At 40.0% G+C, this 25,479-nt stretch overlaps 1 protein-coding gene, 1 long non-coding RNA gene and 1 other non-coding gene across 4 annotated transcripts in view; 2 read left to right on the top strand and 1 right to left on the bottom strand.

Moving 5' to 3' along the window:
• Nucleotides 1–586: 586 nt before the first annotated feature.
• LOC140922826 (transmembrane protein adipocyte-associated 1 homolog) lies at nucleotides 587–18,115 on the bottom strand. The gene is made up of 10 exons (XM_073372853.1): nucleotides 17,820–18,115; nucleotides 15,214–15,349; nucleotides 13,233–13,331; nucleotides 12,764–12,836; nucleotides 10,340–10,422; nucleotides 9,036–9,155; nucleotides 8,076–8,136; nucleotides 7,213–7,315; nucleotides 3,865–3,948; nucleotides 587–2,486 (listed from the first exon to the last, which is right to left on the bottom strand). Exons 1-10 carry the CDS (start codon nucleotides 17,930–17,932, stop codon nucleotides 2,393–2,395), a joined length of 966 nt encoding a protein of 321 aa, XP_073228954.1. The 5' UTR covers nucleotides 17,933–18,115; the 3' UTR covers nucleotides 587–2,392.
• On the top strand, nucleotides 5,146–5,218 carry Trnav-cac (transfer RNA valine (anticodon CAC)). The gene has a single exon. It is a non-coding gene; the product is annotated as a tRNA-Val (tRNA).
• A 3,693-nt stretch (nucleotides 18,116–21,808) lies between the features above and the next one.
• LOC140922937 (uncharacterized) overlaps nucleotides 21,809–25,479 on the top strand; it is a 6,956-nt gene continuing 3,285 nt past the window's right edge. Inside the window, exon 1 of one of the 2 annotated variants that reach the window (XR_012164116.1) lies at nucleotides 21,809–21,957. This is a non-coding gene — a long non-coding RNA (uncharacterized lncRNA). Of the gene's footprint in view, nucleotides 21,958–24,898; nucleotides 25,057–25,479 lie in introns of those variants that run through there. The other variant, XR_012164117.1, reaches the window with a different exon arrangement.

Raw genomic sequence — 25,479 nt, 5'->3', positions numbered from 1 at the left:
CAGCGATTGCAAGCTGCAGCAAACATAAAAGTAACAAGCCCCAGGATTGTATCTGCAAGGTTTTGAAAACTTGTTGACAAAAATCGAAAAAATCGCAAAAACAACTACTTTAGCAAAAGAAACAAAGGTGAACCTCGAAAAAGACGCAGATTTGGCAAATATCGCAAGAGGAACAAGAATTTTTCATTGCAACGAGAAAGACATCAATCCCGCGTCTAAATATAGGGTTAAGCGGTCCGTGCAAGGCGAAGCGTTATTTATTTGCCAAAAAATAACCGGCTCAGGGGCCCGTTTCTTGAAATTCCCGGTAACTTTTCGGACCCGAAATCAAGTATTCAAATCGAAATATAAAAAATAAGAGCGCGGGTCCTGGCTAGCAAAATGCTCCATTTTGTTTCATAAACTGATAGTTTTATCATGTTAGATGCAAAATATTGAAACCTCTGTCTTGCATGTAGACAACAACAGCTTTACCGGAGCCCGTTAATTATCGGGACTTTCGAGAAACAGGCCTTAGCTCCTAAACAAGACTCTTATTATCCACGGAAGACAGTTGGAAGAAATCAATAACAATACAATATGGGTTTTTGATACTGCTGTTATATATTTATTTTATTAAATAATTAAGTATAATGTATTTTTTTCTAGTAATACGAGTGTTAGTTTGAACTGTCAAAGAAGTACAACTATATTGGGCTATTGATTTCTCTTGAATTTTTGAAGACAGCAAGAGCCTTAAGCCTAAGACCACCAGAGATTATTATGTTCAACGTCATAGCACCATATCACCACAAGAAATTGTAATAAACAACACTAAATAAACGAAAACTATTACTAGGCATACTCTTAGTCTGAGACGATGATGCGAGGATCCATCTATGTAATCTTGTTTGCTATGTTATAAGACAATGTTTATAATGAGACAAAAGACAGAGCCATTCTTTATGGCAGATAAAAGTAAGGGAAGACGGGTGAACAGGGGTATTTTCAGTACGATCTACGTGTGAAAGCATCACCTCATCTATTTCCTCACTTCTGTTAAAAAATGAACAAGGCTGTTTGAAAAAATACCTAAATAAAAAAATAAAAATAAAATAAAACAAAACAAAGAACGTGGGGCTTGTTATCCAAAATAGCCAAAGTTAGATTTCGCTATACGACACTATATCAGTGAATCGCTTGATTTAAATAGCAATTTTCGTTTGACCATGAAACAAAAAAGAGGGTAATGATGGACCAAGGAAACTAAAACAACAAACGACCTACAACATTTCAATGTTTGGTTTAGTGAACAGGCTCAGAATGCGCAAAGATTACAAATTGGCTTACAAATTACAGTAGATAAACATCTAAAAAAAATAAAAATAAAAATAACGAACACTTCCGGAAAACATTCTTAAAGGCTAAAGAAAAATCACTCCAACTATGCCGTTTTCGTAGTCCGTGCAAGATCATCATCCAACCGTTGCAAACAATGGTTGTTCGCTAGAGCTGGCTAACTTAAAAACACAGGCTAAACATTTTTCAAAACTCTCCCTTAGCTTGCGAATACAGCCGAATCAGGGTCCCAATGGCGGGAAGCGAGCAGAGGCGGCAGACTAAGACACTACTAGCGTTTTAAACGTGATAAAACATTCCAGTTTGCTTAAAACCAGTGCCCCTCTAAACTCTTTTAGACTGTAACAAATAACATTAAAAAGCTATTAAAAAATTGTTTTTAGAATTCCCTAAACGTTTGTGGTGAAAATCAGAAAACCTTGAACAGCAGAAATATTTATGAAATGTTATTGTTATGGTGGAATGTTATTGCAAGGAAAAAGTTACGAAGCCCAATAACTACATTTTCTTTTAAGTTTTCGCGACGTTTCGGTTCCCTGTCACTGTGGGTTCATGCAGACTTTCGTGGTAGTCTCTAAAACACCATCATGGTTCAAAATTGCTGCTACTTTTCTTATCTGCTAAACAGAACTGACTTTCTGTTGTAGACGCCTTTTTTGCAGGAGTATATGGATATCGTTATACTGCCAAAAATGCCGAAACTCTTGTAAACAATATCGATTAATAAAAATTGTTGGCTCATTTACGTGTAAGTATGGTCGAGTTTCAGCGAGAGATGTTGAGTTCTGTATCGCAAATGTCAAGCTCTCATTATCGAGTGTCAAGGTTCTGCTAATCATGTGTGAAATCTCGCTAGCAAATTTCTCGCTAGCGAGTTTCTAATTTCTCGCTCTGAAATATTTCTTCGTCATTTTTCTTGACAAACAAAGAAGCCAAATAGCAGCTTCAAGTTTTCGCGGAGAATTTAAACAAATCCTCTACCCTGCTAGCAGAAGTTTTGTGGTCGCCATAACATGACTTATCTACTCCTTTGTAAAGACTCTTTTTCAGGTAATTAAGAATATTCATCAGAAGATTCATTATCATTGGTGTGCATATGTTGACGCACATAATTTGTTTCGCCCACTGTGAAGACGTGGAAATTCGTCCTGCAGAAAAAATGTATTAAAACAATAAAAACAAAAAGTTGAAACAAAAAAACAAGCAAACAAACAAACAACAACATCAACACAATTTTTTTTTCAGGGATGTATGTATATTACTTTAAACGCGATAAATTTTCAAGCCCAAAAATTGCGTCAGATTGGAGTCCCTCCATGGTTACAAATATTGGCCTCATCAACTTGGTTGATAAAAAAAATGTTCTATTTTGCTCCCCAACCCCCTCCCCCACCACCACAAAAATAGAAACAACAACAAAAAAACTCCACCACTAAATCTGCAATCTCGGCGTGGCAATGCTTTAAAGGGACAGGTTCATGGTTCAGCGCATGCTTGTTAATCAAAATGCTGTTTTTCTAGTTTTTCTGCCGGGACATGCTATATCGTCTATGAAAGCAATATGATCATGTCATAATGTTGTCAAAGAACCAATCCGCACACTTTCCTGGCAGTCACTTGATCAACTTAGGTGCAAATAGTTGAAATTAATCAACCATGGAATAAAACCTTCGGGTCAACAATAAATTCAACGTTGGTAGTGTTGGCATAATCCACTAATGTTTTCTGCGACTTTAGTACTCCTCCATCCCACTTCAGGTCACTCTGAAATACACTTCTTCTTTGAAATACACCTGAGATCGCTGAGATACACGTGAGTGGGATTATTAATCCATAGAATTAATGATAAATTGGAAAAAAGTAATTTAATTAATGAGCATGAGCTGAACCGTAAACCTGTCCCTTTGAGGCCAGGATACGCGAGTATAATTAATACAGCAAAACTAGAGGAAGAGCCCAGAGAACCGGTTTGCGGCAGTCTAAGGTCTCTGCAGGGGGCGGGGCCCTTTGCTTTTTGTACTACATCCCCTCTTCTGACCCCACCCATATAAGACTGCAACGCGGATACTTGTTTTTTAAATACACATTACAATATGCCTGCTGTTGGATGCTGACTGATGACAATGGAGTGGAAAAGGGCTCACTGCGGAAAAGAAGCATCCCCCTTAAGGGAACGATGATTGGAAAAAAGTTGCGAACGAAACAAAATTGTGGATCCCACTCAATTTATCCAACTTCATTCACAAAGGTATTAAGGTGATGTTACACGGGACGATTCGCAACGACGATTTTTAGCCCAACAAAGCGTTGCAACATTGTTGCGACATTGTTTCGAATGGTTACAACATTGTTTCAACATTGCAACGCTGTGTTGCACAAAAAAATCGTCTTTGCGAATTGTCCCGTGTAACATCACCTTTACAGCCGACTGAAGTAAATTACTCATCTACGCGGGTCAGGTTTAATTATCGTCGACTGGCAAAACTAAAAAAATATTTTTAGTGCGCGTTTGATATCAAGACTCACCTTCCGAAAAAGTCTTTAAGAAATGCCCAGTACACCAGAGGACCGAATAATGTATAATACACAAACATAGTCCAGTCTAATACACTAAGAGGTAAAACAAGAAAAAAGAATACGGAGTCTCTTGAGCAATTTTACGTAACCCTTGAAACAGAGACTAACAGTTAATTCCAAACAGCTACAAGCTAAGTACACAAAAGAACACAATGCACTGACAATGGGATTAGTGTATAATAGTGCGTAGTAGTCTACTATCTATTTCACGGGTGAAGTAAAATCACTCTAATATAATCTACAGAACCAAATCAGGTTATACAATTCAGAAATGTAATGTTATGTCTAGCCTGTTAACAGACCCTTTATTTTCTCTTCAAAGTCCGTCGAGTGGGCGATAAAATATAAACCGAAGGGGATTTATCGAAAAGAACGAAAAGAAAAATAAAACAACGTCTGTGTACAGGCTATGTTATGTCCTGTATTGTTTATATACTCCAAGATTTTCACTTAATAAATAAACAGGGACTGTCATTGGTTGATTCTAGGTAACGTGACCTTGACTACCGATAGTGATATAATTCAGCTATTGTACCCCGCTTGGGATACAACAGTGATCAGATCATGCATGGTAGATAGTGGCGTGACAGAAGGCCGGAAAAAACACTGCCAGTTTTCACTCCAGTGAATGAGCCACAACAACAAAAACATGGAGCGACTAGAGCGACGATTTTAAACCTTGAGGTACAGCAGTCGGTGGAGGAAAAAGGTGCAGATAATCAAGATAATGCAAGAAAAGTACTTTGTGAATTATTCATTTAGCATTGTTTTGGTTAGTTCGTTCTACTTTGTCGCTGTTGAAGTAAAAGTCTAGAATAACAAAACCCGAAGTGGGCTACATATCCTTCCTTCCCCCTCCCTTTGTGAGAGAGCGTAGAGAGTGGGTTGTGCGGAGAAAAGAGGCGCGAGGGCTACTGGAGGCGGAAAATTGGGAAAATTGCGCAACAAAAGGGTTAAAGGGAAAAACCAAGAAAAGGGGGGCAGAAGCCGGTAATACAAGGCGAGGAAGCGGGAGGTTTGGACTCCCCTCCCCCCGGCCGCCTCACCTAAACTTTAATTAAAGTAGGGAACTGTCGCTCTCCATGTTGAAAAAGGAAAATATGTAAAAGGTGTCATGCAGGGACTGTGATGGTGTAGAATTGGCGTTTACACAAATAAAGGGATGAATCTATTGGTGTTCTGGCCAATAGCTAGACAAGACGAAAAAAATTCAAGTTCATCGACAGAGTCGTTTCCGTAGTGTAGTGGTTATCACGTCCGCCTCACACGCGGAAGGTCGCCAGTTCAAATCTGGCCGGAAACATGCAACTCGTTAATCTTTATTATTTTTGTTTGTTAATTTTAAGATTAGCGTCTCGGCAGTTTTAAAACTCACTCTTGAAGTCGAGTGAATAAGTTGCGCCACAAAAGTTCTTCATTGTCCAATTCATAAGAGGCCAATGATATGACTTCAACTCATTGCACATATTGTTATAGTTGTTCTCGCTCACTTCTGCATCAAAACATGACCGCTATTTTATTGCCCCAGCAGGGATTTCGCCCAGAAGGCGAAATCCCGAGGAGGCACTCTAGTAACTCGCGCGTATATTAAGGAAAGTACTTACAAATGAAATATACAGTCATACAGTCAATATAGGAAAAATCTCGATTTGCTTGAACAGGGGCCGCGAGGAATCGGTAGGTAATGATGACGTTTCTATTGTTTGCGCCCGCAAGTACGAAATGGTTAGGATGACGTAAAACACAAAAAATCCCGAAGGGACCGCTTACAATAAATAGATTTTGTGACGTCAATTGTGCAGTCATACTTCGATACTCTTTTGCGTTACGTATTATCAGTGACATTCTGTGGAGGAGTTGTTATGAAAGTTATGGACCAAAGAACACTCGTTAAGCGCAGATGAAGTTATAAGGTGCGTATAACAGTGTATATTTTAACACTAAGTGAGTTTGCCAGACACGAGTTCACAAATAATTAATCTTTGATTGGAAACCTTGCCAGACACTCTTTCTCTTTTTTTGACCGGAATAAGACTCGGCCCCAATCAAGCAAGAAGAGTGAATGATTCAACGGCTAGCTTATCACTAGCAGAACGATGGACGATTACAGAAATTCGCCGACCATCAAATTCTGTGTTGACTTATTCCCTGCTCACAGATGTCCTTCCGCTCAAAAGTTTAAAATAAGACTAGAATGCGCGAGTGTGAACAGTGATCAAACTGGCTTACTTTCCGGCAAATAAAATGAACTTTATTTAAAAAGTGAAATAGAAATAGCGAAAAATTAAACTTCTAATTAAATCTTTTCTTATGGTTTAGAATAAACAATTCTCGAAACTGAGAATGTTTTGATTGAAGCTTTGCAAATCGAACCGAAACTGTGCATGGAACCTGGCGTTTATTTCTTGTATTTATCTCACCTGTTGTATGGAATATGTGTGAAAACCTTCATTATGAATCGGTATATTTCAAAGAGCTACACAACGAGCAAGAATACTATTGAACGACAATATACAGGGCGGGGGCAGCTGTAGTGTCAACTATTACTAGTTAATATTTTTTATTACGTTTTAGTTTGTAACACCAAAAGGAGGAATATTTCAGCGTCGTCAACACATGTAGTTTACCGACACTACCAGTCTGGGATCATAACACCACTCGCCAGGCTTTATTACATATAAGCCAAATGGGGCTTGATTTTTTCTAAGATTCTGTTGCAATTTTTTAAGGGATGGCTGACTTTCATTCCATTTTCCTGGTGACCTGACATGAAGTCTTTTATGTCGCGGATAAGACAGCAACAATGAAAAACGAACAATTTTCTTTAGTATGGTACACTGAAACCTGTCTTCAAAAAAGTTCAAGGGGGGAATAGAGAAATGGTGGCACTACCAAAAGAGCGAGAATTCGTTTACGTGCGCAAAGCCTCGCAACCAATGTGCAGAGAAATTAATAAAACAAACACTTGTTTTAGGCTTCGTTAAGCCTATGTAAACAACAACACCAACAAAACAAAACAAAGGTGACTGACACTCGAGAGAGATGAGGTTAAGACAAAGAAAATTAGAATGATTTTCAAACTCAATGACAAAGTGGCGTATTTCTTTCGTGTCAAAAATTATTACGTATAATTCATGGCATAGTGACCGCGCCTTAAGAGCGGCAGTCTCCATGTAAACAACCACAACAACAACAACAACAACAAAAAGGGGGCACTCGACAGAGTGCATGAGGTTACGACATAGCGGAAGTCAACAAAACCGTTTTTTATGTAAAAAATAATAGAAACAAACTTACCACAAACTATCCGAAAAACCTGTATATAACAGAACAATTGCGCATCCTTGCACAACGTTTATAAAACAGAGAAATCCGCAGTATCCGTAAAAGGTCTTCCTAGCTGAAAAAAAAAACAAAACAAAAACAAAACTAAAAACAATCCGGGTTCAGTAAATGATTCCAGTGTGGCATTTCCAAACCACGATAGCGCATTTGACTTCAACAACCCGAATTAAGTATGTTTTGCCTCAGGTTTCAACAGCAATAATTACGGTTTGGAAAAGAATACAAACGTAAGCAGTTATGTTCCAAAACATCTCTTTTGTCCAACATGCCTAAAAAATACGCCAGCTAAGGGGACTGACTTTCAAGAACTTAGCCTATAAAAGATGCACAAGAAACATGCAATAAAGTTTTGCAGTGCACCGAAAAGTGAAAAGATCTGAATCAGCCCCTAAAGTGCCAATTCAGCCTTGCAGGTCAAAGTCTGATTCAGCCTCTCCTAGAGCCATTTGAGCACAATTGAAGCCAAAACAGCCCCATTGAAAGCCTATTCCAACCCACGCTGGGACTCATTCAGCCCCTGAGTACAAATAAGCCCTAGGTAATTGGACTGTAATGGCCCTGATTATGGAGCCAAGTTAGACCCAAAAAATAGGACCGTCTTTTACTCACCGAAAGGGCCGCATCTTTAGGGCTAAAACAGATCTTTCTGATTTACAGTGTGCCTATCGACCTCTGGTTACTGAACACTTGATAAACCAGTGATAAAGAACTCGCACTAAAAGGCTGAAAAGGCTACGTTCACTTGGCATCGGACGAGTATCGCTCAGGCGATGTCAAATCCAAACAGAGCACTAAAGTAAAGGTATACTTCTTACCGGGAATAATACAGCACTCCCTTAACTTGGTGCATGGCAATATCACAATGACGAAATAAACCTACACACAAGAGACAAGGTAATCCTTTGTGAAACGCAAAAGCCACAAAAGTAAGGGACGTAATAAAACATATAGAGGATTTTATATGGACGCGCGGAGATACGAAATTCCTCTTCCAGTGTTGAAAAATAGTTCAGGAGTGAACGCAGCGATTATCCGTTACCTTACCTCCCCGCCCCCCCCCCCCCCCCCCCCATTCGCGCTGTATTTTTTCTGCACATGCGATCTGAGCCAGTGGACGTGCGCTTTGAGCCAGTGTTATCGTATTTTTTTTTTTTACTTTTTCTTCCCGCCTCGATTAGCTAGGCTATTTTGCGGGCAAGGATCAATTATGATATGTATCCAAAGTGTTTTAATAAACTTGAAACTTTGCGCCTTCCACAAGATCTGGACGCCTGGAACAGGCTATTCACAGCATCGCATGAAATACGGTTGTTTTGTCGAACTTAAAATAAACAGTTTCTGGTAGGATTTAGCCCTAAGTTGAACACAGCAGTTAACAATACGTATTTGTTAAAAAAAAGTACATTTCACTTTCCCTTGACTAGTTAAGCAGCCACTTTGAGTTCTTATTAACCCATCGAACTTACTTCGGTAACTGTAAAGCTACCCACCAATTTTAAGTGTTGTTTCGTCCGTTTGCACGTGGCTAAACGTTTGACCGGTTTCAATCTTTGCGCAACAACCCCCTACAACACGTAACAACATGCAACAGGGCGTGCAAACAGACACAATAATGTTGGGATTTGTTGGCCAACAATGTTGCGTCCGTTTGCACGAGGCTTAACGCGTGACTAAGCCCTAAGAACGTCTGCGTGAGAGGCTATGGAAATTTTCCCGACTTAATTTTTCTTTTCGGCCGGGAGAAGTCGGAAAGGTGTGCTTCTTGAGAGACTTACCATTGCGAAGAAGAGCGATGTCGACGACCAAAACAGCAACCCACCATGACCAAATAAATCATACTTGTGTTTGCCATAAATTCCCTTCAATCCAGGACACCTAACAAATTCCAACGCTGCCTGTTGGTAAAAGGAATGTGCAAGTTTAAGATATGTTTACCCGCGATTATTGAAGGAGTTCGAGCCTTTCATTGATCGCAAACTGATAGAAATTCTAGCATTTGATAACTTGTTTCCGTCACTACGACAAAATTGAACCTACGCAACAGGACGGGAGAGGAAAGAAGACGACAAACCTAGTGTGACAGGCGTGTTAGCAGTTATGTTTGGAAAAAAACTTTCCGCCAAACTTTACCTTCCTTTAAACATGACAAAACACGCTAGTAATAGGCCTGTCATCTTTGCCTGGCATATAAACGTTTTGCCGTCCTCTTCTTTCTGTTGTTATTTTGCCAAAGCTCACTATAGTAAAACGACGAGACGACAGTCCAGGTTGGACGACAGTTATAAGGTCTTTCCATGAAGTAAATCATAAATGCGAACTGTAGAATGGCTATGTGATTTGGCTGAATATTTGCCAGTTCCAGGCTCCAAAATAGTAGACAAGGCAAGTCGCGAAAAGTTGCGCAGAACCCACGCGGGAACTGGGAGACCGGGGAAACTGGGAAGTGGCACCTCTAAGCATTGTTTTCAATGCCTTACTGTGGTATACCAGCCTCTAGTATACTATACAACTGGTTAATTTTGGCAGTTAACTTCAACATTTAGGTCAATCACTTGGCTCCGTGCGCACAGAGTCAAACAAAAATGGAGAGCGTGTGAGACCCACCTACACCGCACAGTTTGACTTATGATGATTTGACACGAGAAAAATTTTTATTTTGATATTTTCTGGAAGTGGGAGGGGTAGTGAGCCGACTGAGATTTTTAAAGAGATGCTTACTTTCTTCCCGCCGTTTTTCGCTAGCTCGCTTTTTCACTACTCGCCCGAAGGGTTGCTGAGCGACGTAATACTATTAAAGATCCATGAAAAGAGAGAAAAACACTTAAGGCGCTTTCCGTTTGTCAGAACTGACCGGCCAGACCCTTCCTGTGGTAGTGAGAATTTCACTATTAATCAAAACTATCCTGCTACATCAGTCAAATCCTAAATAGTGTGCAGGAAGGAGATGTTTCTTCAGCAAAAACCTTTGGAAAAAGCCGATTTCATTGTCAAAATAACTGGTCCGGTAATGGTCCGGCCGGCTAGTTCTGATAAATGAAAAAACGCCCTTAGTGTTCTACAGCCTTGGCAATAAACAAACCTGAGCAGATGAATAAGCTATAGCACATATTGATGTCACACATAGTACTCTTTGTACTCCTTTTCTTCCGTCTTGCATGTTGCCTAAAATCAAAGAATAATATCATATATTAATCTCTACTGGAAACAACATGAACTAAGAGCACTGAGCAATCTGTCCATGTAACAGAAAAAATTAATGAGACAACACTCATGCACGTTTGAAATCATCGCCTATTAAACTAATGTATTTGTTTGGCTGCATGTAACAAATGTACATGTCAGTATATCACTGATGGAACTTGATTTTTAATTATTTGCTCATCGGGTGACCTGCTACAGGCTACGTACCTTCTGACGAGTAATATCACAGGGCATTTACAGTTAACCCATTCGGCACTGAGATTTTTGCCGAAAAAACGCGTTGAGAAGCTAGTCAAGTCGTGCACTTCGCGGCCTTCTGTCCCTGATGCAAAATATCACCTTCCGAAGTTCGAGCATGCGCAGAAGCAACATTTGGAGATGGGTTTTTGAGTTCAAAAGTGTCTCAGAATTCCGGCTCGACTTTTACCTTTTGCTTTCCCTCCTCCCTTTATCTTTCGCTTCTCTTGCCCCATTTTTTCTTTTGCTGGGTATTTATTAGTTAAAACTTCATTTCGCTGGAAAAAGGTTCTCGGGAAAGCTTTCAGATGGAAGAAAGTGCAGGCGGATAAGTGGAGAAGATTTTAATCGGAATTTGGGGTGAACGTAGCATGGTTTTTTGCCTTTTTCTGCAGTCCCCCAGCTTGACTGAATCATGCTCATTTGGCAAAATAGAGAGGAGAAGTCCTCACGTCACGTTACCAAGGTAGCAAAATGTTTGGTAGTGTATTCGCATTATTTCAAACTTCACCGATCTTATTCAATTTCATTTAATTTGGCAAATCTTGGCGAAATTTTCTTTGGCACCGTATCTATCGTTATCTAAGTTTAGATAAAGAAAACGACAATTGTTGTGTTGTGTTCTCCTACTACATAAAGCGGGCGCGTGAAATTAGGAAATTTCATGTCGTAGTGGTGCAACGATGGCAAAGAAATGTACAAAAAAGCGTGATGCACGTGCACAGTTGTTGCTTGTTATTTTTTTTGCCGTTCTCCTTGCCGTCGCCGTCGTCGTTGGTTTTGTTGTCATCCAGAAATAGTGCTACCGCGGTAACGTGACGTCACACCTCTCCTCTCTATTGTCCTTGACAGTTAAAGCTGATGACGTCACAAGCGATACAAGGGACGTTGATCCCCACGGGTGGTTAAGGCGGTTCAGGAGCGAATGCCATGTCACCGACTTCTACCTTTTATAGGATATACGGCTCTCTCTAAGTGTAAGCATTCTCACTCATATGCCACAACCTGCTTCCTCACTTGACAACCAGGACCATGTACATTTCTGTTTTGATATATGTCACTCCGCTCCCACAGGTTACCTAGTTGTACTCACTTGTCTTTAACAACAGGAAAACTGTAGGCCGTATAAAGTACCATTTACTAACTAATTGCTAAAAACTGGCTACATTTACTCTAGCGGGATCACTTGTTACAGGCTACCTTCTCATTTCCTACAGGCGCAAGTTCTTACAATCTACTTTTCAAACTTTAGTTAACACAATTATTCCCTGCAGTGACCTTCACAAGCTACGATTTTACCTTCTTAATAATAATCATCTCAAGATCAAAACCCCTTTATTTGCCACAGCCTACCTTCTTAGTGAACCTGCAGATTACCCTATTTTCAGGTCAGTCTTTCTATGCAGTCAACCTCACTGTTTTACAGCAGACCACCCCATCACACACACACAATCATCTTTATGCCATTTAGGCATACAGTAGAAGCTCCATGTGCGACCACCTCTTGTGTGCAACCACCTGACCAAACCACCAAAATTAAAAGAGTCAAACCTCTCTACGGTTGATGACCACCTCTTGTAAGCGACTGCGACCACGTTTTGGGCTAACGATTTATTAGTTTTCCATTGTTTTAACCTCTTGTAAGCACTTTACACATGGTCTGTGAGGTCTCTATGTTTGCTGTATGTACTATGCTACTTGGTGCGAGTAAAAAAAAAAAACTTTTAACGACAATATGGAACTACACATATTGCAACTTAGAAACTGCATGCAATGAATTTATCTTCCATAAAGCAGGTATTATAATCCTGGGGGAGGGGGATCGACTTTTTCCCAGAAGAACCTGTCCCCTACTCAGTTCAATTCTTGTCTTGTAAGCGACTACCTCCCACAAGCGCCCACCAAGTCTTCGCATTTCGGGTCAGGTCACTTACAGGGCGTTCAACTGTAATTGTATCTACATCTGCACCTGGCAAAAATCCTGCATGCAAGGAACCTTTTCATCACATGGACTAGCTCTTAACAGCCTTGTGCTTTGCACTTTTCAATACCACAATTTACCTACCTGCCCAAACTCCAAATATGATTACACTCAACTCCACTGCTAACAAGAAGCAACTCAAAAGCAACCATAAAATCTGCAGGATTAAAATTTTTTAAAAAATGCATAGGATAATGAAATAAAAATGTCACCCTATATAATTATAAAAAAGGTTTATGAAATTGAATATATTTAAAAACTCAAATGTTTTTATCTTTCAGTGGGGGAAGTGACACAAATTTTATAGAAGGGACATTAAATGTACATACAATGTAAAAGAGAAATTCAAATTCAAATTTAATATTACCCATGATGTAACAAATGAATGTTATCATCATTTTTTCCAAGTCAAGCATATTTTTTATAGCTCAGCTGAGAGCCTTAGAGTCACAACTCCCAGCATGCATCCCTATAAGATTTACCAAAAAGAAGACTGAAGTACAAAAATGTTAAGTTTGGAACTCATTATTAACTGGCAGGCAGTATGTCATACCTTGGTTGGAATGGCATCTCGGTGAGGATGTTTTTGGATGGATGACAAAAGCATGGACACAAAACATCTTATTATTCCAACAACACATACAAGAACAACCTACAGTGTGAAGGAAACAATAATAAGCTCATCCTGTTTACTATGCATTTAATGGTATTCATTCCATGATCGAGTAACATCTCTTCAACCTTTTATTTTAATGAAAATAGACATTTCAATAAATTTAATAGCATATAATATTTGTTTTATTTAAGTACCTAATTTTGGGGTGTCCATGACTAGTAAAGGACTCTATGTACTTAGAATTAATTTTGTCTTCATAATTCCTTAAAAGGCTGTTTGCAGGATTTTTTCCTAATTTATATTCAATCACCCAACCCCTCAATCTTATGCACATCAATACAAATGTATATATATTTAAAGACTTCACAAGGAAGCCATAAAACAGCATTATTCTACAGAAACCACTTACCATTTAAAAGGGAAAAACTGGAAATCCCGATTGGAAAATCAAATGGTTTGTGCCATTCTGTTTGGGAAGCTTCAGAAAACATGCCATGTGATTTAAAGCTATGCAATTTTTCTACTCGTTCTAGTTTGTTCTGATTTGGATATACTTTGGAGTGGGTTGTTCTCACACCACGTCAAATTTTTTAGTTTCATTGTCATGCAAAGGATTTCCACCTGGGTCAGGTTTGTGTAAATGGTAAGCACCCCAGGTATCAAACAAAGACCAAAGTCAGAATTCCATACCTGCCAACCTCCGGAGATCTAAAATCTGGAGACTCTCTATTTTGCACTACACCCCCCCCCCACCCCCGAACGTCAACAGCACCAACACCCCACTCCTCCCCCCCCCCCCCCCCCGCGCCAACAAATTGCCTTAGGACATTATATGACATTTTACATGACGTACATGGGATCGAAATGCGCTTTCATCATTGTAATGACAAACTTATCTTTGTCATTGACTAAACATGTGCAAAAATGTCCCAGAAACTGTACAATGAATAAAAAAAGTTTGAATTTTGTGAAAAAATGGACTAAATTTCAAACTAAAGCACAGAAATGCTCAAAAGTCCATTTTATCCGGGAGATTTGGTGCTCTAACCGGGAGATCGGGAGATTTGATGAAAAACTTGGAGACTCCCGGGAAAACCGGGAGAGTTGGCAGGTATGGAATTCAAAGACATTATACTTTTTAATAATTTTGTCTCAAAAATAATAACTGAAGGATATCTGAGTTAAAAGGAATCAGGAAAGCAATAATAGAAGAAGGAAGCTTTTTGATCAACTAAAATAGAATAAAATGTTGATTACTTCATCCGCAGAGAGTGACAAGAAATTAGCATTCAATTATCTATTAAAATAAAAAAACTAAAACAAATAAAACTTATCCTCTGTGTCAGTACAGTTCAGAATCCCAAATGATAGGAAGCGAATGATACCTGAGTTGGCTATTTTAGAAGTGTGGCTGAGGATTTGAAATCGGGACTACCGAAAGTAAATCCAGCTATAGCAGCAGGGGCAGATCTAGGGGGAGGGTGCAGGGGGTGCACACACGGAGATGACCTGCGGTTTTCTAATACAACTGGTATTCTGCAAAAAAAAATTCTGTGGTTTATTGGTGTTGAAGTAGAGTAACAGACGAGTGCACCCCCTCCTAAAAAAAATCCTGGATCCGCCCCTGAGCAGTTAGGGTAGGACTTCAACTCGCGACCTCTGGGTTACAGGTCCAGTACTCTAAATGCTCGGCCACACACTGCCACCTTAAAGGCAAATAATGTATCTAGAGTACGTGTATATGTTACAGGTCAAATTAAAATTTGATTTCAGGTTACAATTTTTTAACCTAGGTTGATTCTCAATTTCCTGTGTCTTCTAGCTGGACTAGGAGACAAAGGAAATTGAGAATCAACCTTGGTTAAATCAGAATTAACCTGAAATCAAATTTGATGTGTACTTAAAATAGAAAACTTACCATAGAATATACTGTTTTAACAATGGGACACTTAATTTTGTGAAGCTGTATGTGAGCAAAGCCAAGTCTATACACAAGGAAAATGAGGAAAAAGGCATTTGGAATCAGAAGGATCACATCAAAAATCCTGATGGAGCTGCCAAAAAAAGGAAAAGAAAAAAATATTTGTTTAATATTTATGATTAATGGTTTAATAAAAGTTAGTGTGCAAAATTCTACATAAGGTATTTAGTCTACCCCAGGGTGGGGGTACTAGCTTGGACATGGCCATGTTGTATTGGCAGGGCTAGGTGTGGCTATGCAAATAAGAAAGTTATAAGGAAGGGGACATTGGGGGGTACCCAATACCGCAATACTGTGAGAAAAAATGGCAAATATTGAAATACTACGCCAAAAATTGTCTAAATACTAATACCGGATATTTTAATCACATTTATAATCGGCTCTGAATACTTATGGTTGCTTCCATCTAGCGCGTTTAATTATCTCAGGGATTTATGCACCAGACCCATGTTTTTTTTTTAAATTTTGGTAGTTCGCAAATTTTTCACAGATTTTCACTGAAAAATAACTCTTCAAAGTGCAAAAAACACACCAACCACGCACCTCAAGTGTGAGTTTTGATAAGTGAGTCTACTCGCACATCAGTCTCTCAGGGGTCAATTATCTCGACTGTCTCACACGCCACGCCAGTAAGAGGCAAACTTAGCAAATTTTCTCTTTTAACTTTACAAGGCGTTTTTCAATTCTCGCGACCGGCGACATCTAAACTTATTCTTGTTCCGATAATGTTCGCCTCCCTCGCCCTCTTCATAAAAAATTGTCACACAGTCAATCTTCAGCCTCAGCGACCTCAGCCATTGTGAGAAAACGTGTAAGACCTCGAATTACCGGCACAGGTACACAGAGAGAAAAGCCTGGTAGGGTAACTTGAGACGACTCATTATCATTGGATGCAACAACAATCACATTGTATATTATCGACCATTAGGGACGGACCATTAGAAAACTTATGGGAGGCAGGGTCGAAGTACAAAAAAAATTTTCGCGCAAAGGAAAATTAAATGAAAAAAAATTCATGCGCGCCAATTAACCCTAAAAAAAATATTCATACTATGGCCTAAAAAAAATTCATACAATGAATTTGATAACGAAAAAAATTCCTGCAGCTCGAAAATTTGTCACCCCCCATAACTTTTCTAATGGTCCATCCCTTAACTGTCACAAAATGACCTTAAATGGTCTAATCATTTATGTTAATGTCCTACTGTGTTTTGTTTTGTGTATTGTATCAAAAGGAAAGCGGAAATAAACGTTACCGGTACTGTAATACCGTGAACAATCTTATTTCATCGAATACCATCAGCCAAAATGATGAAAAACTGCATACCTTAGAGCTAGATGATACCGCAAAATTAAACCGAAATACCGAAATACCGCATGAAAAAAAGCCCAATACCGTAAACCCTCATGTCCCCCTCTATGAGCTATTATACAAGTATTAGCTACATGTCCTACATGTAACAGTAGATGAGGACAGAGCTTAAATAAAGAGTTGCCAAGCAATTTGGAGACTAGGTACAGTCAGAAATCAGTGTACATGTAGTTACTGTAAATTATTTAGAAAGAAGTTTCTCTTGGCTCAAAGGTTGTAAATACACCTATGTTGCACCATATATGGCCTGGAGTATATTAAATTTATTTGACAATACGTTTAAGATAAATTAATTGTCTCTTAACTTAACCGCAGCAGGATTAGCTCAGACGGTAGAGCGCTTGCCTGCAGAGCAGGACTCATGTTCGATTCCCGAGGCCGGGCCATTTTCTCAGGGTCTTAAAATAACTGAGAAATGAAGGTACTCCCTTTGCACCTGACTCGTCCCCAGTCGTCTTCAAGTTGATTCTACTCATTAATTATTTACTAGGGAAGCGCTTGGGTTATGCGCGCGGGGAAGATGGGAAGGCGAGAGGAGGGGAGACGTCGTCTCTACCTTCTCCCTTCTTCCTTCCCGTCATCCCCTTTGTTAAAGAGCCCGTTCTAGTATTCCACGCCGAATACTAATAATGAGAGACGACTGGGGACGAGTCAGCCTTTGCACTGCAACTGCGGCTGGACCTTCGCGTGGCTCGGATGACCACGTAAAATGGCGGTCCCGTCTCAAGTGGGAGACGTAAAAATAGTGTCCCGCACTTAAGTGTACATGTGCTTCAAGATGTTCAATGTCCAATACGTTATATTTTTTCTTTCTAGAATTCGAAAGTATCTATAAAGATCTTAGACTGCAAAACAGTCCGTATTTTCGCGTATTCAAGTACGCGCGAGCAGTCAAACAAAAGGTCTGGAACTATAAACAAGCTGTGTTAGCGTATTTACTTCTTGGAAAAAATTATTATGCCTTGTCGCCCATTACAATGTAGACCCAACAATCCTAAACTTAGTTCGCTTGTTTAGAAACGTCAACTAAAGACGTGACAAATGAGTATCGGACTGTCGGCCAGTTTTTTGTTAAGTGATCAGAAAACCTTGACCGGCTTCCGGCTTAACGGGCTGCTGCATTGTAAGTTCCTCTGGGAAAAACGGCTGCATGTTTTCGTTAAGGCCTTACCTGGGGTTAATTGTTCCATACAAAATTACTTGGCAGGCATCAAGTACAATGTCTTTGTCGGGAACCGAGGTTGTTGATACATTGGGAAAAAGGCTCGAAGACATTGTTGACATTCACTCCGTCATACAAAGAACATCTGATACGCAACTAAAGCACGCAATTTAGCTCCTTTCAAAAGTCCACCATCCATTGGAGGGTTCCCATTATTAAAACCCAACATCCCTCGTCAACTTCAGAAACATTATTTACAAGACAGTACGAAAAAAGGAAAATAAAGCTTTCCACAAAGGTTTCAAAGTGTCATGTTGTGATCGCGTGACTTGCCCCAGCTCTTCGCAAATGTTCGTCCGCGTGCATCGTGAGGAGGACGGAACTAGGGTCTGGGACCTATTGGCTTGTTCCGTCTGATCGCAGAGAAAACGTCGCCATCTCTTGGGAATTAGCCTGTACAAAGGCGTTGTGTTATTTTTCTTTTCGTTCTTTTCGAAAAACATCGGTTAGCTCGCGAGCGAAGCGAGCGCTCGAGAAAAGCGCGCAGCGCGAGAAAGAAACCTCTACACAATTGCGCTGGCGGTAAATAAATCCCCTGCGGTTTATATTTTACCACCCCGGCTCGACGGACTTTGAAGAGAAAATAGAGGGTCTGTGAACAGGGTTATGTTATGTAGGAATCCGATAACAAATAATTTTCCTGAACAGTCGCACTTTCCTACTCGTCAACATTGGGCAAAGATGGCTTGATATTAGAAAGGTTTGGAGACATGTTTTATACGGCAGTTTGTACCACCTGATCAAGTTTTTTCCTACACAAAAATTAGAACTTTCATGCCAGGTTCATCAGTAAGAATCATTCTGGACAGCTTTTATCCTCTCATTTCCAAATTTGAAAATTGCCAACTTCAATCTGACGTTTGCCGTCGGTTGTGATTCTAAATCTCCCTTGCCTAATTTCAAACGGATCGGGACTAGGTACGAGTCCTTATGTTATTGGTGTAGACCGAATAGACCCACATAGTCAAAAAGAGAGCGTCGCACTTTACTAAATCCTCAAGTTTGGTGTGAACATGGCCTGGTTCAACACCTGTTCATTTTGCCACTAAGACTGGTACCGGTACTATCCCTCATCTGTGACGATCCATTCACAGGCAGCCCACTTTCGGTCATGGCATAGATTACCGCGTGTTTTGATACTGTTTTGCATAATACGAACGATTTATAGCTAGACTTGCATGAAAAAAAACAGTATAGTTATTAAAACGTAGAAGTACAGGCATAAAAATAGAAATGAATTGATTTCACTTTCGTAAACTTGGGTTTATTTTTGCTTGCTTCTCTCTTTCCGGGGCTCAATTCATGACCATTTTATACGGTTTTGCGGCTCGTCATTTGTTCGGTGGTGTTTTCCTTCAGCAGGCGAAGCAAGTAAGATTACAGTGTGCAGTCTCCACTTATAATTGATCTATAAAGAACAGGGCATGTACCGTTGCGCCATAAAAGCGACAAATCCTGAAAGGCCAGGGAGTCTTCAGAATCTCTCATCTCTTCACCTCGTCATGGGTGATAGGTATTAATTGCGATGCGTTTTCGGTGGGAAAAATATTTGAAAGCGTTTGTTTCCGGGAATCTTGCGTGCGCTCGGGACTCGATAACTACGCTTCGGGGTTTCAGAAACCACTCCGGAATCACTGTTCTAATATGTGTGAACATAAGCCCTATTTGATACGGCTTTTGTATCGGCGTAAGTCGCAAGAGCTGTCAGGCAGCATAGTGTGAACATAACCGTGATGAGCCAGCCCACATAAAAACCGCAAACATCCCGGATTACAGGAGCGACAACAACAACAAGCTTTATTTACATTTCGCTACAGACGCTAGTTTTAGTGTAACGGTCAGTTACACGGTTACATGCATTGTAATAAAAGGAAAGCTAAAAATACATTACAGGTAATAAGGAAATGCCTAGCATCTAAATAAACCGTTAGGTCTCCGAGTTAGATACTAGTCTTGTATTGTTAGAAATTAAGTATGTAGACATCAAGTGCAAAACACGCCAACACTGACACACACACACACACACACACACACACACACCCATAAATGAACTGCAGTCAAAGAGTACAATTGCTAAATGAGAAGTTGTATGCTACTATTAACTCTGACAGTGGATTTGCTTTACATTGCTCAGGGACCGCGGAGCAAGGTGAAAAGTGGCAGGGCTGACAATTGAAAATATTTTTTTTTAATATTGAAAATCGAAAAAAGGAATAAAATCATAGTATTTGATTTGTTTCTGTCGCGTGACTTTGCATACTTTATCCAGTGTATTTGTTGCTCTTTATAGGTCGGCCAACATACACGGTCAGTTCAGATTCAATGCAAGAAAAGACGCGATTACAATTTTAGTATAGGAAATACTACCCTGAAGTGATCTGAAAAATTTCTAACTATGGCCGTTCACTGTTCAAGTAATGTAATTCTTCTTGCCATCGAATATTTCATTGATTCGAAAGGAGAAACTGACAAAAGATAAAACTTTTTTCAACTTAAAACAACTACTCACCTTCGTTTGGCTTGAAAAAGCTAGTAATTTTCTTCATTTCGTCTGATAAAACTGATAAAAAACTCTGCCAGAGCTGAAAGTACAAAACACGCTGCCGAAAGAAGCGAAGGGGTTGCCAAGGCATGGCGTTTGATCAAGGGGCAAGTCGGCCCCAGAGCACAATTACCGCGAAAAGCACAGGAGCCCCACAAAATGCCTGGCGTTTGAAATTAAAGAAAATACAGAGAATATAGCGGAACATAGACGGAAAAAAACTTGTTTCAAGTCTTTTTTTTATTTTAATTATTTTTCTTTTTAGCGCAAAAAGTGGGGGCGGGGGCGCAAAAAAGTGGTGGGGCCGCGGCCCTACCAGCCCCTCTCCGTCCGCGGTCCCTGTTGCTGACATATAATCCACTGAAGTTTTCAAGTCGAAAAATTTATTTTTAATTGACTGCAGGTTTGCTCGTATTGGGCTAAGTTCTGTTTCTAGTAGCTTTTTAATTTCTTCTACTGAAGGTTGCCATAAGTGCTGATGTCTATATAGGGCAAAAATATTTGCCAACAATGGCGGAGCTATGAAAACATGTCATGCCGCCATAAGTGACACCGTAGACCCTGAGCGACATCGACTACAACAGAGCTTAGGCTGCCCAGAGCTCACTGTAGGCTGCTAGCTGGCTCACTTAGCGCGCGAGTTCGTGGAAAATTTAGGTGCCAAATTAGCCTGTTCCATGCGTTCAAATAGTAAAGCGCGGGAGAAAAATTCACGAAGAAAAAAAAAACGAGGGCCCCCGTTTTCCCGGTGTACAACTTAACTCGCTCCCCCACAGGGGCACCCAACGAGGATATAGTTCAAAACCACTTAACATAGCATTGTTGAACGTATTTTAGTATTCAAACAGTAGATATAGGCATATTTTTATCCCCTAAAAAACTTTTCATCTGTTCGGATTTCCTAGCTGAAAGTCTAGTGATCCGAAAATTATAGGGATAAAAACTTAGCTTCTCGAAAATTTCAGCCAGGAAAAGGCTCCCGAAAATTCTAGGTGGCCTTTTTTAGGGTCAAAATCCGTTTAAAATGGGTAATTATGCCATTTTGTAGATGTTCGAAAATCCTAGCAGAGGCAGGCAAGCAAGAAATTTTACAACAAATACTCCGAAAATTCTAGATCTCAAATCGTCTTCCGAACAGATATTGTCCCGAAAATTGCCGTTGGGTGCCCCTGCCCCCACTTACTGCCGCGCTCTACTATCTGAACGCCTGGAACAGGCTATTGCCAAATTAGCTGCCAGCGCTCGAGAAGAATGGGCCGAGCAAAAGTGATTCACCGGCCCATTCTTTTCTCGCGCTGGCGGCTCCGCCACCAAAATTTCCCCGGAGCCTGATGGTGTGGCCGGCAGGCTTAGCTCACATTTGCAGGCTTAGTTGCCAGGCCTCTATTATGTACAAAAGCATATTTATCATATACCTCACCCCACCCAGTAATAGCGTCGATTGTGTATTGCGTCTTTCCAGCCTGTTTCTTGAGAGTTTCTGAATCATGAAAGCGTTCTCTTTTTATCTGTTTACTTTCATTACCTTTTGCCTGCTTCAGTCCGGTAAGTAACTTTATTCGCAAACGTATGCATGCATTTAACTAGTGACAATATTAAAACGAAATAAGTTATTTGCTACATAAAGGGGAAGTTTTCTCCACCGAAATCATGCTCTATTCTGTACTTCTTCAAATTTTCCCTTCTGGTTCTTGTATGTGTCTTGTACCCGTATTCTACCCTAGAAATTATTCTGTTGTCATAATTATTTAACATCAACTGTGGAATAGAACAACGCAAGCAGAAAGTGTATCGATTAAACAGTCCTTCGTGAACGAAAGACACGCCATGACTCACTTAGAAGTTCAGCCTCGGCAATTTTGGTTTTGCTGTTCGTATTCTTTCTGAAATATAGTTATAGCTGCGATTAATTTGCTTATGATTCTAAACTATAATCTACGATATTTTACTTATAGATTAATTGCTGGAATAGAAACAGCTAACAAAATGGCACTGATTTTCTCTTGGAAAACCTGATAACTTGATTGGGATCCATAAAAACTGAAAAAGCAAGAATTTTGAAACATAATTGCTTTAATTGAGCCATATATTTTCTATTTCTAAGTTTCAATTATTAGGGAACAGGTGGAAAATTATGCACATTTCTTAGAAATTGCATGGAAATTAATGGATGTGACTACTTCTTCTTTTTTTTTTTCCTTTTGGAATCTTTTCCGCACATTCTAGGAATTTCCCACTAGAGTAGTCATAAATATATTATGAATTCTTAGAAACTACTGTCCGTCAATCTTGCCAATACCACTGCCATTACTAAATAGTTCCCATTTACCATACCCTACTGGAGTTGTACTTTGGAAGAACACATCACAGCGCAATGAAAAATGTATCAAAGAAGGCAAGGACGATTTCTATTGAAGTTTATATCCCTCGTCAATGGAAGGATCACTCACAAGAGTCGGTTTGCTTTGTATCACCCCGATGGCATAGTAGCCTACCAGTTTTAATGATCTGGGTTTTGCTGCGACTTCTGAAAATATAGCCTTATTCGATAGGGATTTTTTTACGCTTTTTAAATTATTTTTAGAGAGCACATCGTCACGCGGAAAACCCTTGTCACTTCTTTTGAAAATTGTAATGAAGGGACTTGACCCAATACTACTTAAACTACAAAGATGATGATATACTTCCACAAATTCTCAGAATTTCCCATTACGTTCACACAGTCATGACTCACTCATCTTTTCTAATCGTTTTAATTCCTAGAAATCCCTCCCTATTTCTCCACTGTATCTCTTTTTTCAGTTGATAATTCTGTCGAGAGTCCACGCTAATGGAGATCAATCGCGGACTAGGCGGATTTCAGTCCCATTTGAAACGGCAACCAATTAGAATGCGAACACTTATCGTAAGCGGACGCGGACACCCTGCCATTCCAAGGTTCGTATGAGCCAAAATCTCAACAGTCATATCAAGAAATGTTTTCATGTCTTTTATATTTGAGCAGAAAAACTGAAGAACTACAACAATTAAAAAAGCAGGTCTTAGAGTAGCAGTGTATATTTTTAGCTGAGTCGGCTGGAGTAAGATCCTAGTAGCAGGAAGATCCTTACAGAAGGCGGAACAACTTTTCGTTAGGTTTCACGCCGTACAGGAATTTCGGTCGGTGTGGTGCCCAAGTAGAGAAGGATCGAGACGGTATTAAAAATCGCGGGTAACCAAAACAAAAATACAATTTGGGCCTTTCTGCTCTATTCACTGGTGTTAGTAATAACTATCTTTCAGCAGAATTATCACAATGATCAGCTTGTGGCAAAGCCTAACGAAATGATTGGACTTAATTACCGTGATTACTTAGCCACTGAACGACCGGCCGCCATTTTCTATTTTTGTCTGGTTTTCCCCGAGGACTACGATCTTTCTAGCGAAGGCACTTTACAACGTGCTAGGATCTTCCTAGTCCTAGAATCTTCCTAAGTGTAAGCTAGGAAGATCTAGAACTAGGGACAAGTGCAACTTTTGGCGTGTAAACCCTGAATACAGAAAACATATGCCAGGATGATCCGCCTCCTAGGATCTTCCTGGGGCTAGAATCTTCCTCCCTTCAGGTCTGAACAGCCCCTGAATATCTGTGACAAGAATGAGCCAAACTCTATTTCACTTTCGCTCTACAAAGGTGAGTGAAACGTTTCGGCAAATAACTCAGAAACTGTGGGCCACAAAGACCTGAGACGTGGATAAATTGTTTATAAGTTAGTCTTTCATAACATTTCCTTTTCTTGGCTTCTTCCACCGGACGGTTTCCAATTTATTTTTTTGTTGCGTGACAGTGAAAACGATCGATACTCGCCTGCTGTCCTTGTTTCGCAGGGCTCTTGTCCCGTTTCAAGGTTTTAGCGTACTTGTTTTCGACTTCTGGCTTTTTAAGCGTGCCTGTCTCGAATTCGACTGGCATTAGGGCCCGGAAGAGTCAGGGCTTTAAGAACGAGTTATGTTACGTGTGTAGAGAGCTTGTTTCGACTTATGGCCGAATTACTGATACGCTCAAAGTGCTCAGTTATGTTACGGTGTGTAGCGTGCTTATCTTGACTCAGTGCTCTAAGAACGAGTTATGTCATATTGGTAGCGTGCTTGATTCGACTTTCCGACTCATGTTACATGTTAAGCGTGCCAGTCTCGACTTAGGACTTTTAAAAAGAACGAGTTATGTTACACGTGCAGTATGCTTGTGTTGACTCATGGAACGACTAGACTTCCGGAGATTCCATCGGAATCGATACCAATGAATTCCATCGGAAGACCTTCCAACTCTCCTGTCAAAGTATTGTTTACCCTTCCGGTTTTATCTTATGACTAGACTTCCGGTAACTCAAGTGCACTCGACTGTACTTCCGGTTCCACCAAAATTTTCCAAGAACTCGCCAATCAAGCCTGCTTGGCAGGTAAAGCTAACAATAGATTTAGTTGCCAGGCCCACATGCAAAAAAGTGTATTTAGCAAAGGCCTTACCGCACTCACTGGCAGTTCAAATTCTGTCAGCGTTGTGTGCATTGCGTCTTCCCAGCCTGTTTTTTGAGAGTTTCTGAGTCATGAAGGCGTTCTCTGTTTACCTGTTCGCTTTCATTGCCTTTTGCCTGCTTCAGTGTGGTAAGTAATTTAACTTTTTTCACAACCATGCATTTAACTAGTGACAATATTAAAACAAAATTATATATTAGTCATTTGCTATATAACGCGGAAGTTTTTGGTTCCGCGGAAATCATCCTTCATTCTGCATTTTGTCAAAATTTGCCCTTCGATGATGGTTCTTATCCAGGTAAGTGTTTCTACTAAAACATACTTTTTCTGTACCTGTGTTCTACCCTTGAAATTATTACCGTCCTCATTATTATTTAGCATCAGCTTTGGAATAGCAAAACGCAAGCTGCATCCATTCGATAAAAGCGACATCTAGCTAGCCACTAGTCTCAGAGTTCTTCGTGGACGAAACACACGCCTTGACTCACTTAATGATCAGAATCCAGCCTTCGTAATTTTGGTTTTGCCGTTCGTATTTCTTAACCCATAGCT

This window comes from Porites lutea, chromosome 13 (genome assembly GCF_958299795.1).
Source record: "Porites lutea chromosome 13, jaPorLute2.1, whole genome shotgun sequence".
NCBI lineage: Eukaryota > Metazoa > Cnidaria > Anthozoa > Scleractinia > Poritidae > Porites > Porites lutea.
This window is presented reverse-complemented; position numbering and strand designations above follow the sequence as displayed.

Coding starts and splice junctions, on each gene's coding strand:
- LOC140922826 (XM_073372853.1), bottom strand. CDS start 17,932: ATGTCAACAATGTCTTCGAGCCTTTTTCCCAATGTATCAACAACCTCG. Junction 15,350..17,819: donor TATGGAACAATTAACCCCAG/GTAAGGCCTTAA, acceptor TTTTTTTGGCAG/CTCCATCAGGATTTTTGATG. Junction 8,137..9,035: donor CATCGCTCTTCTTCGCAATG/GTAAGTCTCTCA, acceptor TCTTGTGTGTAG/GTTTATTTCGTCATTGTGAT.